General features: G+C 35.2%; 1 protein-coding gene across 1 annotated transcript; it reads left to right on the top strand.

Moving 5' to 3' along the window:
- Window positions 1–14: 14 nt before the first annotated feature.
- PTCD2 (pentatricopeptide repeat domain 2) lies at window positions 15–14000 on the top strand. Its single transcript, XM_039320741.1, has 10 exons — window positions 15–243; window positions 1746–1838; window positions 2243–2372; window positions 2864–2981; window positions 3428–3506; window positions 5141–5232; window positions 6742–6855; window positions 8895–8969; window positions 10298–10408; window positions 11264–14000. The coding sequence occupies exons 1-10, from the start codon at window positions 138–140 to the stop codon at window positions 11486–11488; spliced, it is 1143 nt and encodes a 380-aa protein (XP_039176675.1). The 5' UTR covers window positions 15–137; the 3' UTR covers window positions 11489–14000.
- The last annotated feature ends 244 nt before the right edge of the window (window positions 14001–14244 follow it).

Raw genomic sequence — 14244 nt, 5'->3', positions numbered from 1 at the left:
CAGCATAGCTGACGGTCACATAGCTGAGCGAAAGCCTACGTGACAATAGAGTGTAAGGGAAAGAAGGGCAACACTTCTTGGGCGGTTCTTTAGCGCCTCTCTCCTTGTAGCGGTTCTTCGTATGTCCCGGCGGTAAGATGGCTTCGCTGGTAGTTGGTCGATTCCTGCGGAAGACAGTCGAATATCCCGCGGCTGGCGGGCTGGTTGCGGACAGATTTGGCTGTTGGAACTGCTTTCAAGGAGGTACATTGGAACTGGTGTTAGGAAAAGAAAGGGGGTTGGAAATTCTAGGTCTCTCTTTAAAGAGTGATCGAATAAATGGAAAGGTTGCTTTGCACCTCTGGAATTTGTAATGTATAGTCATCAATAACAACCACTATTGTGAGCCGCCCAGAGTTGTGTTTTAAAGTGTATATTCATGCAAATCTTACATGTCTGAGATGATATAGGTTCTCCTGCTTAAGCGGCGGGCTGGACTAGAAGACCTCCAAGGTTCCTTCCAGCTCTATGCTATTCTATTCTAAAGTAATGTTGCCTCCTTTGAAGGCGCGTGGGTGAACTCGTCCTGTGCCGGCAGGCGAGTTCTGTGACTGAAGCAAGTCAATCCGCGCCCCGAGGGGTGCGAGCCTCCAAATTGTGGCTTGGAAAGTCAGACACTGAGTTTGACGTGCAGCTGCTAAGAATTTGATCCCCGATTTTGGGAGAGACATTTTTACCTTTGCAAAGGGGTTCTTTGCTCACCCGAAATAGGAACCACCAAATATTATTGTTATTGTTGTTGTTATTTAATTCAGGCAAGCAAAAAGCATTTATTAAGGGGGGTGGGTGGGAGTGAAGTCTTTTTAAGGTACAGAAACAAGGTACAGATGTTTTATATTTATATAATGGTTGTTAAAAGGTCAAGCAATACAAGAAACATTTTAAACAGTATTACCAAGTATGTACTGTATGAATGGGAATGGGTGAATAAGAATAAAGGAAGGAATGTGTATTCATACATTATATTGACCCAGTTCAGATTTAAATTGGATCCATTATTATAATGGGGTGGACAGTGTTTAAGGTCCAGGAGTCATATCTAACTTTTTTTTAGCGAAGACTATATTTAGCAGACAAATACTGAGAAATTGATAAAATCGTGTCACAAATGGATAAGAATTTTGTTTCTGTTTTTAAAAATATACTAAGCTTACTGAAGCAGTTGTACCATACCGAATGCCTATTTTCTTCTTTAAAATGGTAGGAAATTCTGCAAATGGTTTTTAGTAATTATTAGACAACCTGTGACCTGTTGTGTCTTCCTTTCAGAGATATTTTCTTACCTAAATAAACAGAAGGACCATGAATAGGCAAAAAGCAAGGGGAGCGGGAGTGACTTCTGACTTCCTGCCGACTTCCCCACTAAGATCCTTGTGGGAAGCTGTCAGGGAGCATCAAGAAATCAGAAACATGAGTTTATATGATTGAAAGTTGACACTTACTGTTTTTGAGGAATTGAAATTATTCATATTTATTTGGCAAAACCTGATTGAATTTTATTGTTATAATAGAAGTGATCGTAGTGAAAACATGTAAGTATTACTGTACAAAGTTTATAATCATGACACATCAGAATAATATTAATTGCATAAAGGAAAATATCTCTGAGGTCTTGTGTCATTTTTCTAGTTGGAAATAGGGTTATTTGATTAAGGTTAAAATTTTGATAAATAAAACACTATTGTATTTTCTTGTTCCATTTTCAGCAAAACGTTACTTATTAACAGAAGACGTTCTGCAGTTACGTAAATTTCAAGAAAAGAAATTGGAAAATCAATATAAAATATATGGACAAAAAGGTATTTACATCAAATTAATCATTTGCAAATTAAAATTGAGCATAATTTTTATCTGTGATGTACAAACTATGATTTCGCTAATCCACACAGTATGATAGCTAAGATACTGTCTCCTTAAGCATCTAACATCTTTAGCTCTTTCTGCTATTGTTATTGCTGAACTGGGCCAAATTCTGGAAACCAGAATATTTTCCTGGGTTGAGGAATGTGTCTGATCTGTAGGATACCTTCCCCAAAAGGGGACTGTTCCAGGAAAACTAGGAAGTTACATCATCCTAGGTATAAACAAAAGCAAAGGTCAGCTTCATTTTATTCTACCAATTCTGCAGTATTGTAACCTTAATAGCTGATTGTAAATACAATTGAATACAATATAAACAATTTACTTTTTTTTTCAATTTCAGATGAGTTTTTCAGAACTGTTGAAAAAAAATTAGCAAATGATACCCTTATCCTCAAAATCGAATTAATAAATCTACTTTATCTATGTCAATCCAAAAATGAAATAGAATTAGTCAAAAGAGCCATATACAGGTAAGAGTCATTTAGTAATGTGTATATTCATTTGTATTATCTTTGATTGATTTCTGGTCATGTTACAATAAGGGAGTTTTATAATGAGACTATTCTTAATTATTTCACATTTGATTTTTTTTGGTCTTTTTCAAAGACTAAATATTGTACATTTCATTCTTATGGAAATAATGCAAACCACAACATAGTAAAAGAGAAAAAATATAGAATCTTTTACGAGCATTCAAAATTCATTTGATAGAAAGAGCTACTTTAGGGAGATTGTTATATAAACTCTTCTCTTGTTGAATGGGAAGTAGCTTGTCATTATTTTTAGTTGAATGGTATTTAAATGATGTTGGTTTTCTGGAAACTCTAAACAAGTAAGTATAACATTTCCCAGCATCTTGGTTCCTATCTTGGAGAAGATTCATATTGAGGTATATTCTCTATGTGTCTGTCTGATCTTTAAGCTTAAATTATCATGATAACAAAAACTGTATTTTACTCAGGTATCACAAAGAGAACAGAAACAGAGCTTTTGGGGAGTTCAGATTTGGACCCATATTTATGAGATTATGCTATGAACTAGACCTTGAAGCAGTTGCACTGGAACTCATCAAAGACCAGGTGAAATTCAGGTCTATGTTTGTATTACCTTCCTGAAATCCTACTTACTCTTATTTCCTTGGTCTTGCCAGTTACATGGGACTTTACACTTGGAAGTAAGTCTTGTTTCACTGGGGATTACTCCAAGGTTTGAGCACAGTCTCCTCTAGTCCATGATTAAGATCCAAAGGAAGACTTTCCATGGTCTGTGCATTTCCAAGAATTTTTCAAACAGTCCTGTAATAAATCACCCTTTAACCTTTGATAATTTATTTTCAGAAGTATTATAGTGATAAATGTATTTTGAGAATGATGACTCTCTCCTAAACAAACCTTTGCAGCTTGAGAGGATGATCCTAAAATGTAAAACCCTGAATTTTTATACAAGTTTTTCTCAAGCATTATGAATAGAGTGATTTCCTTTGAAGACAGCCAATACAGTTATATTTTCTGATTCTTTTTTTCAGACTCTAAATGGCTTCTTTGGAGATTACAAATCATTCAATATATTAATGGACATGTTATTTGAAAAGGGCCATTATGAAGGTAAAGGAAAGATAATGTTAATCACATTATAATATAATTGCCACTGAATAATTTGATCTAATAAATTTTACATGATTACTTTTCGATGTTGTAGAGCTATAACACCTCGTGTAAAAATAATTGTAGTTCTCTTAAGTCTGTGATCATTAGATGTTTGTTTTCATTCAGTGAATGTAATCTTTCACCGAATGAAAACGTACTTTTTTGGAGTTTTTTAAAATTTTACTTTTTCTTTGGGGAGCTTGGGAAATTTTAAATCTGGATCAAATTTTGTCTGGCCACAACATTTCTTTTGCCATGACACATGGCATTCTGTGTAAATATCTGTTAAAAAGAAAGAGTTTTCTAGACAATCAGACTTAATTCCAAACAACTTTGTATAGTACTTCAGCTTTATGACATTTAAAACTGAAATTACCACAGCACTTATTTCTAGATATTCACAGATCTTCAAAATGGAATCAAAATTCTTTTTGAAAAGAAACCCAAATCTCAATACATGTTTGCCATGAGGTTTTACAAGATGTCTATCACTTTTAATGTTTTAAATTTGGGATTATATATTTTAATTATTGTGGATTTTGCAATGCTCTGGTTCTCTGGGAATATTTTTAACTTGCAATTTTGTGACTCAGGTGCCGAAGACACCTTTTCTAATCACTTCATGATTTGCAAAGAAAATTGTATCCGGACATCAGTGCTGAAGCCTAATACAGCATGCAATTTTATTCCAATTGTTATTTGTTATAAATAGTATAAATAGTAAATTTAAAACAACGATACATCAAATATTTTGCTATCACATAGCATATTATTTTACTATTATGATATATGATTTCCACTGAACTATTGCAATCTTAGAATTTAGGTATAAAATCATTTCTAATTGGCATACCCAGCTTGGAGAACATGGGTTGCATTGTTCATAGCTTCATTCCTTGTCATCTATCACGTCCCTGCTCTACCTAATGTAATTTTTAATACCTACTTTAATTGCATTGCAGTAACCTGTAATATGATCTTGGCTTGCAAGAATGCATTTGAATCCAATAGGCATTCTTGGAAAGTGATAAGCAGAAATATCCCAATGCTTCCTCTAGCAATGTACTTGTGTATTCAGAGATGGGGAAAAGATAGCCATAGGAAGAACTTCACAAATTTGCCTCCTGCTAAATTGTTATTTTTTGACTTCCCCCACCCACCATGAAAAGCATTGTATAAATCAGCTTCTTCCTATGGCAGAATTGTTGTGTGAGTGTGTATGACAGGCATTCATATGTCCCAAAAGAATATATTTGCTCAATACTAATAGAGGAGAATATTTGTAGTTCAGGTTGAAATGAGGGGTCCTTGGGGTTCTCTCAGCTTGGTTGTTTTGTTGCTAATGTTTCATTACTGAAAATAGGTAACATCATCTGATCATATGATACCTACTTTTGGCAATGAACAAAACAACTAAGCTCAGAGAACACCAAGGAACCCTGAAAGAATCTAATGGTGTGTAATTGATTCCCCCAAGTTTTTTTTTTAATAAATAATTTAGTTCAGTTGCAAATATTATTAATTAGCAGTTGGAATGTGTGATTATCTACAAATACTGAAGGAATGCTCAAAATTAAAATTATATTCCACAGATGCCCTCAATGTGCTATTAGAAATGGACAGGGAAAATGTCAGATTCAGCCAAGACACCTACTTGCTTGCATTTGCAATATGCTACAAACTGGTAATAATATATATTGTTTAATATGATTTTGTGTCTACGTTTCTCTTTAATTTAGTTTTCCTTAGTCTTTATGGAGATTCTCAGTCATTCAGGTCATGGTTGTTCCAAAAGTGCTTTTCAAAGAGGCAACTGGACTTCCTTGTTTTTCTTTAAAGATATTTTGCTTCTTATCCAAGAAGCTTCTTCAGTTCTGAAGCTGAAGAAGCTTCTTGGATGAGAAGCGAAACGTCTTCAAAGAAAAACAAGAAAATCTAGTTGCCTCTTGAAAAAGCACCTTTGGGAGTTCCTGAGTCTTTATTTTACTTATGACAAAACCCATAGTAAAAACAATATCATTAAATGACTGCGTTCTTTTTCTCTCTGTCTTGGTGCTTTGTCAACCAGCAGCAGACACTAAGATTTCCCTGGCATTAAATAGATGGTGTTTTATAGCTACTGAAGTGGAGAGTTACATGTTTTGCATATAGTCATAGTTGAATCAGGAATATATAATATATAAATTTGACAAATAAAAATCAGATTTTTTTTAAATTAAAAGTTAAGGAAAATGTATTTAAAATAATTATAGCATTTGCTATTTTGACATAAGATCATAATAATCTTGTTGCCTCAGGTTATGACTTAAGAAATCCAGTGTTTATGACACATATGCCAGCGAGAATCATTCAGAGTTTACAAGGAGGATAATATTTGTGATCTACTATTGCTCTATAGCAGCTATATCTGGGATTAGAGAGGTAATGCACAGCCATTAAGATAAGGAGCCATTGACAGCCTGATCCTTCTTCCATTTGTCTGTAGTCTCTATTTAAATTGCCACATGAGCTGTGAATAGCATAGTATGGCTACCCATTGTGTAAAGAACATAGTAGTCATCACTAGTTGCATAAAACTATGATACACAAAAGCAGATCTTTTCAGTAATACAAAATACTGCAGTAGGCTTTGTAAAAGATATACCAAAATAAGTGTGAATCACAGTCATTTGGTAGGTGTTTGTGCTTTGACTAATATAAAAAATTGTCCATAGTGAGTATCTTATTAATAAATTAAGCTTGCTTTCTATGAGGAAAAGTACATACAGTATGCTTCTTTCTCCATCTGGAACTCTTCCTTCCTTCAAGAAAAATAGAATCTTCAACTGTACAAAGAGGGGAAGTTTGATAGCTTGGAAACAATATGTCTATGTGGAGAGGAGATATACTTTTTCCTTTACCTGTGTCTGACACAGAGGCTTGCATGGTCTTCCATTAGGGAAGTACTAAATATTAGCTTTCCTGATGTGTTCACAAATTAATCACATTGTAGTATCCATTGAGCTCCAGTTTTCATCGGAGTTTATAAATAGCCTGCTTACAATTCTGTTTTGTTTTTACCATTAGTGGATTTTAAGAGAAGTTCTGAGCACTTTTCATAGCCCAAGAATTTAGAATTCAGTAAAGTTGTAACATCTCTGAATTGTAGTCTGCCCTGCAATTATACATATACTAAAAATCTTGCATCCTGCAGAACAGCCCAGCATCTTGGGAAATTGTTAATTCATTACTTGAAGATAAGCATCTCTATGGGCATGAGCTTTCAAGAAGAACACAATATTTTATAGTGGCACTTGCTCTAAAACAGGTAAAGGATTATTTATTTCTATTATCAGTGCAGTTTGATGCTCTGTATCCTTTGGTGTGTGTTTGTACAATAGCCTCAGTGCAGCGGCTTATGCTTAAAAAGGGATTAACAGTAAAAAACTAAGAAAATAAATGGTAAGAATCCAGAGGACAAATTCTCTGTGATATATAAAATATAAATATCTTACAAGAACTTAACCAAATCCTACCCTCAAGGCCTGGCGGACAGACAGGTTTTCAGCAAACCTTCTGAACATCAACAGGGTGGAGGGCATATGGGTCTCAACAGGGGTGCTGTCCAAACTGACACTAACTAGATAAGTTATGCTTCCTAAGTCCCAGTAGCTGACATTGTTTAATTGAAGGGACTCAATACGCACTTATTCTCCTCATTCTTACCATATGTGTAGAAATAATTGGAGATAGGCTGTCTCTCTAGCCAGGCCCTATGTCATGAAGGGCTTTTTAGGAAGTAACCAGTACCTTGAATTGCACTCAGAAACCAACTGTTAACTAAGTTTGTGGAGTATTGGAATCACATGGGCACATTGTAGCATGCCCGTTCTGAACCAGCTGTAGCTTCCACATGGACTTCAAGGGCAGCCCTGTGTAGAGTGCATTGCAGTAGTGTAGTTATAAGATGATTAGGATATCAGTGATTGTCTCAGAGTCTTCCTAATCCAGAATAAATGATTCTGTCCAAAGGCCTTACTGGCCACAGCCTCCACCTACTCTTTAAGTTTAAGACAACCCTCAGATTGTATGTCAGTCTTGAATGGGAAAATGCTTCCCCATCTGAGAATAAAGATGGAAAATCCTCAAAAGCCAGGGAGCCCAAACATTGCCAGTTTTGAGGTGGGCTCAGAGTGAGCTGAACAGCATATAACAGTGATGAATATTAAAGTCATCCCCTGGACATTGTTGAATTCCAACTCAGAGCAGTTTTAGTCAATATGGCTAACTGTGGCAGAAGATGAGAGCTCACCAGCTGGAGATTCAACATATTGCTCACTGAAGGGTAGAAGGGCATAGAGCAGGTTAGTACATTTAAATTGCCTGGGAGAGGGATTCCATTTGAAAGGTATTTGAAAGTTTTGGTTGGAAGTCAGCAGGTTGTCCCAACATGATAGAATATGGATAAGTAAGGATACATGGGAAGCAGCATATGACCTACAAAATCTCACTTTCTCTAAATTGAGATTAGTATTTTTTAAAGTCAGTGTTTTTCCATCAGCACTATTCCAAGACAGATAAAATACCCATAGTGGAGCACATTTATCCATGGTGATAAAGAGGTTGAAACAATCCTACACCTATTATTATATTGATATTTTATAGGGCAGTGTTTCCCAAACTTGATAATTTTAAGGCATGTGGATTTCAACTCCCAGAATTCCACAGCCAGCAATGCTGGCTGTGGAATTCTGGGAGTTGAAGTCCACATGCCTTAAAATTGTCAAGTTTGGGAAACACTGTTATAGGGACATAAGGTCTATTTATATATCACCTCTAATAGAAATGTTCCTAGCTAGAGTATACACATTTCATCTGAATTACCGGTATCTTCTCCAGGATTTGAAATCCACTATTTCCTGTCCAGTAGTGAAATTTTATGTTGCTGCAATGAAAATAAGACAACAGCAATTAAAGAAATGATTGGTTTAAGAGGTTTTCACATTTATCCCTAATATTACTTTTAGGTAGTTATTTTTAATGAGTTGCTTCAGGATATTTACATTACAGTTTTTAAATTTTTTAAATTTATCATTACTTGGTCAGTTAATATATTAATACAGTAATAGAGGTGTGAATGTTATATCATGTGATTTATCTTATGTGCTGTATTAATTTGCTTTATATTATTCTTTTAAATGTGCTGGTCATTGACTGAATAAATAAATACTACTTCTGATTTAGAATAATGTGTATATGATAGGTCTATTTATTACTGAGAGGTTATGAGAGCCAATTGTTAGGATTTAAATAAAATGTTAGGCAATATTTTTAAAGAATGACTATTATATTTGTTTCCTTCTATAGAATGATTTTTTGAAGGCCCAGTACTATTTTTCACAGTTGCAGCCTACAGAAAGTATAATATATGATAATCTAAAGGTAAATACACTTAATCTGTGTGTTCTACATTCTGATGATATTTTTAAGACAAAGGATGTTCCTTGTCTTAAACAACATATTGCAATTTAATCTGCTCTATTCCAGCGCTAATTAAAATCATCTGTGCCTTATATTGTTTTCTTTATGTCCTTTAATTTTCAAGTGTTTCGATTTGCTTTGTGGCAGATCAACACTGGAAAAATATAAGTAGTGACTCATTTACTGTTTGTCAATGCTATATTTAAATAACCAATGGTTAAATTATTCAAATATGCTGGCAAAGCCTTTTCTGTGATTCGCATCAATGAAATGGTTCTAAGGAATCTTTTTAAAATCTTTTGTTAATAAAAATTTCCATGGCAGCAAATGTAGGAGTAAATAACTTACAAGATGTTGAAAGAACAGTGAAAAGTGGGCAAGCAGAGATAATCTCAGAGAGGATAAGGCATTGAAAACGGGAGCAATTAGTATTCCATTTTTTTCTGTTTAATCATGTCTGATTCTCAGAGACGGCCTGGACAAGTCCCTGTAGTTTTCTTGGCAAGGTTACTCAGAAGTAGTTTGCCATTGCTTCCTTCCTAGGGCTGAGAGAAAGTGACTAGCCCAAGGTGGGGCTATCACTCAGTCCCCCGGTTTCTAGTAGTTTCGATGCCATAACTACTATGTCAAAATATCTTTGTTTAAAATTGAAGATACAGACATCGATATGGGAGTGGTAGAAAGAGGGGCAGATGGAGGAAGGGACAGCAGATAGAGAACAATCAGTGATCTAATGCTTATTTGGGAACAAAACAATTTCTTCATGAGATAGTCTTCTCCATTCCTCCCTCCTATTCAGGCCAATTTTATTGGTTTGTTGTAATAACTTGGCGTTGGAGGGCAAGGATTATTTCCATAGTAATAGCAAGAATGTTCCTAAGCAGCCCTTTGTAGCATAACATTCTCCACTATATTGGGCTGCAATGAAAAAGGTTGCTCTGAAGTTTCAATCCCAGCATGTTCTCTCCCTTAGTTGAGTCTATTATTGTGAGTAAAATAATTAAAGAGACAGACAGGTTCTGTATCACAAGTTTTATTGTAACTTTTATAACTTACATTTTATATTGAAAAATATATAGCTGGAATTTGCCACCATTGATGATCAGCAATAGGTGTATCACATTCATAAGGGTACCACATTCCACAGCACTTTACGAACAGTACATTCTGTTGATGATCATCAGGGCTACTGGTACAAAGACTTTTGACCTGACTATTTGGAAGGTTTTTCTTCTGACACAATCCAGAATTTGTTAAAGCATTATTCTTTTGTGGTGTTTGTATTGAAGATTCTTCTTTTGGTTGCCTTTGGAAATCTAAAGACTCTTGTGCAAACACTGGAAAAAGCTTCAAAATTCGATACATATTTTGTGAGAAAACCTAACTTCTGTAAGGATGTGGTAAGTGAAAATTATTGGATAGAAGCAGGCTTTTATAGATAGAAGTATAGCTGATTTTTTTTCTTTCAGGCAGGAGGGGTTATGCATATATATATATATAGAGAGAGAGACTTTTATAGTCTTTTTTGCTGCATGTTGAAAGCACTATGAAATCTATTGCTAATTTATCTCTTGAGCTGTTTCTATAGCAGCTGAAATGTCACTCAAAATGCAGCTCAAAGGAATAAATTGGAAAGCATTTTATACCGGAATAAATGTACCCATGCTGTTGTGGATATCTCTGTTGTTTCTTCCACATCTTGGTGAAATTTTTTAGATTATTTGTACTACCATATACTTTATATGCTTTATATCAGCTGCAAGCATTAATAGAACACACCCCTATTCCTGATTTTATTAGCCCAAGGTAAATTACACTGTAAATAGTGAGAATCATTGCTCACTGAGTTTTTTTTATAAATAAATCAGAATCTGAAACAATTTGGCAATAATTATCTTGAAATAACCATTCATATAAACAGCCTCTTAACATATTGAAAGAGCTGGCTGAACTTGGTTATCTTTAGGAATATTTTTCTCATCTAATTAGTCTCTATTAACAAATATTTGGGGAAACGTCTGACAATGCACAAATTTAAAACCTCTCTAGCTTGTGGCTTGTAACTGAACAAGATAAGCCTTGATGCATAGTGCTGCAGATAAATGTAACTTTCGCAGGTGTGTACCTTCATAACAAATTGTTAGGAGGAATTGAATTAGGGCCTTTTTTCTGTACATTTGGTAAAAGTTTATCATGATTTGGCATAGAAAAGACAGTCCTATATTGATCATGGTTTGTTTGCTGTAATCTTACAGATAATTGCTGCCAGGGAAAAACTAGAACTCGATCCAGACCTCATTATTCAGTTTGAAGAAATTGTTACCAAGTTAAAAGTCTCAGGACAGATAAATGAACTGACTCTGGATGACCTGCTGTGTGAGGTCCCACATCCCAAAGGGTACAAAATGCAGCTGTTGAAAGAAACAAAACGGAGTCAACGGACTTTACAGCCTCTCCAGTCTTTTCTGCTAACTGATTGAGTGCACTTTCCCCATCAGGAATTCTGTCCTAGAATACACATGTCTTTCTTACAAGATTTTCATTTAGTGTGGGTTTTTTTGGAGGAATACTGATAATCACAAATTACATGAATGGTTTTGCTGGTATATTTCCAAGTAAATAATGCAAAAACCTAACATAACTGCATAATAGGCATTTTGCAGAAACAGTTTAAAAAATCTGCAGGGAAAATTAGAGTTTGCCACGCTCATGAAGGCTTTTCTTGATTTCATATTATCATGTTCATTGGTTTTTATTGGAAAGAAAGTGATATGGAGAAGATAGAAATGACTTTCCCTTGCTCTGTTCTGCTGAGCAATTCACTAAAGGGAAGAACCTCTGTTAGATAATGTTACATAGTGTTGAGCTAAAGCAGTGGTTCTCAACCTGTGGGTCGGGACCCCATTTGGGGTCAAATGACCATTTCACTGGGGTCACCAAACCACACTGTCCGCCATTTTTTTCCCTTTTCCCTAGCTGTCCTACTCCCTCTTATTGGTGGCCACACCCACTTGGGGGTCACCACAACATGGGGAACTGTATTATGGGGTCACGGCATTAGAAAGGTTGAGAACCACTGGGCTAAAGAGATGCAAGTTCAGGTCCGCACTTAGCCTCAAAGTTCACTGGGCTTTTGGGGGCTATTAACATACCACATTCACCCATGGTCACTTAAGCATGATTGTGTTAGTAACCAAATTAACTAGATTTATTCAATATGCCAAACTAACTACAGGAGCTAGATTTGTACAACTATTAAGTCAAAGTCAAATAAGGCCCATTTGGATTGAGTTCACCAAACTGGTCTGCTTAAATATAATTACTTTGTGAATTATTATTATTATGTTTTTATCCTACATTTATTTGTCTTTCTGTCTCAGTAGTGAACATACCTAACACTCCTGTCTATTATTTTCCCCTTGATAACCACCTTGTGAGGTAGATGGGACTGAGAGAGAGTGCCTGGCTCACAGACATCCATGTGTAAGAGAGGCTTACAATTCAATCTGCTGGTTTCTAGAGTAGCACCTTTACCGCCACAGATAGTCCTTAACTTACAAACACAATTGGAACCAAAATTTACATTATAAATTGATATGGTTGTAAAGTAAGTCATTGCATGACCGAATCCAATTTTAAAATCATTTTACCGCTCATTAAGTTGCTGTTAAATGAATAAATTGGGTGTTAAGCAAATCTGCCTTCACCAATTAACTTTGCTTGCCAATTAATCAATTAATTTTGCTTGTCAGAAGCCAGCTGGGAAGGTCACAAATCATGATCACATGAACACAAGACACTGCAACCATCGTAAATGCAAGCTGGTCGCTAAGTGCTCAAATTGTGATCACATGACCATGAGGGTGGTGTGGCATTCACAACTTTGAGGGTGGGTCTTAGGTTCACTTTTAGCAAGGCTGTCAGAGCTTCAAATTATCATTGAACAGTTATAAGTAAGTACTACCTGTATAGCAAACTCGCTCATGATATGGCAATATGCTGTAATACCTAATTTATATTGTTTATGGTTCATTGTGTAGTGGAACACAGACCCTTGGACTCATTCAGATAGCCATAACTTAATTTTGGTATGGGGCTTCATATGCTTTTTAGCAAACCTTTTGGAAACTTCTGATACAAAGATCTGTAGAAAACTTGGGAACCCCTTACAAAATGCCTATCCTCTCTGCTCTTCCCTCCACCTGTTCCTGAGCCTCCAATTTATAACAAATTCTTCCATAGTCCTGCCTGATTTCAATTTGTCTTGCTGACTTGGATTGAGAGTTCCTTATTTTTTTAGCATGTATACATTGTTATTTTCATCACGGTATGTTTACCAAAATTCAGAATTGCCTCAGTACTACTTAGGAAACTTTTCATAATATCTTAGTAAGGAGTCATTTTCTATGAAAAGGGATCCTTAATACTTGATGGAGCAAGAGCTGCAAAAGCTATGCTGACAGAATGGTAGATATAAATATGATGCAAAACATGGAAATATCCAGTGCTTTTTTTGTTTAAAAACAAAAAAAGGTTCTGGAACTCACACACGTCATATAACCCGCCTTGCCTACCCTACAAGGTTCCATCCAAAAAAGTGCCGGAACTCCGTTCTGGACATTCTATGATTAAAAAAAGCCCTGGAAATATCCAAGAAACTGAAATCCTAAGCACTCTGAGGTGGAAATAAGTATTGTTGAATTAAAAGTAGTTGGGGTCAGTCTGAACTGTATGTATAATGTCTGTATCAGACACAAATCAACAAGATTTTGTTAATTTCCTTTAAATAGATTAGTATATAGCAACAAAAACATTTCTAAGTACTATCTTCAAATAATGTTTTAAATGACTTTAGAAAAAGATAATGTAGGAACTGACTTTTTATTTTTAAATGTCTTGTCAAAACACTGAAACAGACAGTAGAGGGTGCAGTATTCATTATTTATAAAACTATCCATCTGATTTGAATGGTGAATGCAAATTATATTGGAGGCAATTTAAAAAATGTATACCTTTTGTGGTATACAATTAGTTAAATATAAAATAAGAAATACACTGAGTTATATACCTGGTTATATACATAATATGTATTATGTACATAATATGTTTAGAAATAAAACATGAAGGATACTCATAGGAGAAATGCAATAAATAAATAAGCTTTGCTTTGCCCTGTGCTCATCAAGCATCTGCCAGCTATTTATACTGCTTAGGATATCAATGTTTCACTAGGCTC

The sequence above is a fragment of the Crotalus tigris genome, unplaced genomic scaffold, assembly GCF_016545835.1.
Source record: "Crotalus tigris isolate CLP2741 ecotype Arizona unplaced genomic scaffold, ASM1654583v1 scf7180000023687.2574627, whole genome shotgun sequence".
In the NCBI taxonomy this organism is placed as follows: domain Eukaryota; kingdom Metazoa; phylum Chordata; class Lepidosauria; order Squamata; family Viperidae; genus Crotalus; species Crotalus tigris.
Note: the sequence above shows the minus strand (reverse complement) of the source record. Positions and strands in the feature narration are given on the sequence as shown.

What these genes read in the sequence shown, in the direction of transcription:
- PTCD2 (XM_039320741.1), top strand. Translation starts at nt 138, where the DNA reads ATGGCTTCGCTGGTAGTTGGTCGATTCCTGCGGAAGACAGTCGAATAT. An exon ending in GTCAAAAGAGCCATATACAG is followed by an intron (nt 2,373 to 2,863) that starts GTAAGAGTCATT and finishes TATTTTACTCAG; the next exon opens with GTATCACAAAGAGAACAGAA. An exon ending in TTGCAATATGCTACAAACTG is followed by an intron (nt 5,233 to 6,741) that starts GTAATAATATAT and finishes TGCATCCTGCAG; the next exon opens with AACAGCCCAGCATCTTGGGA.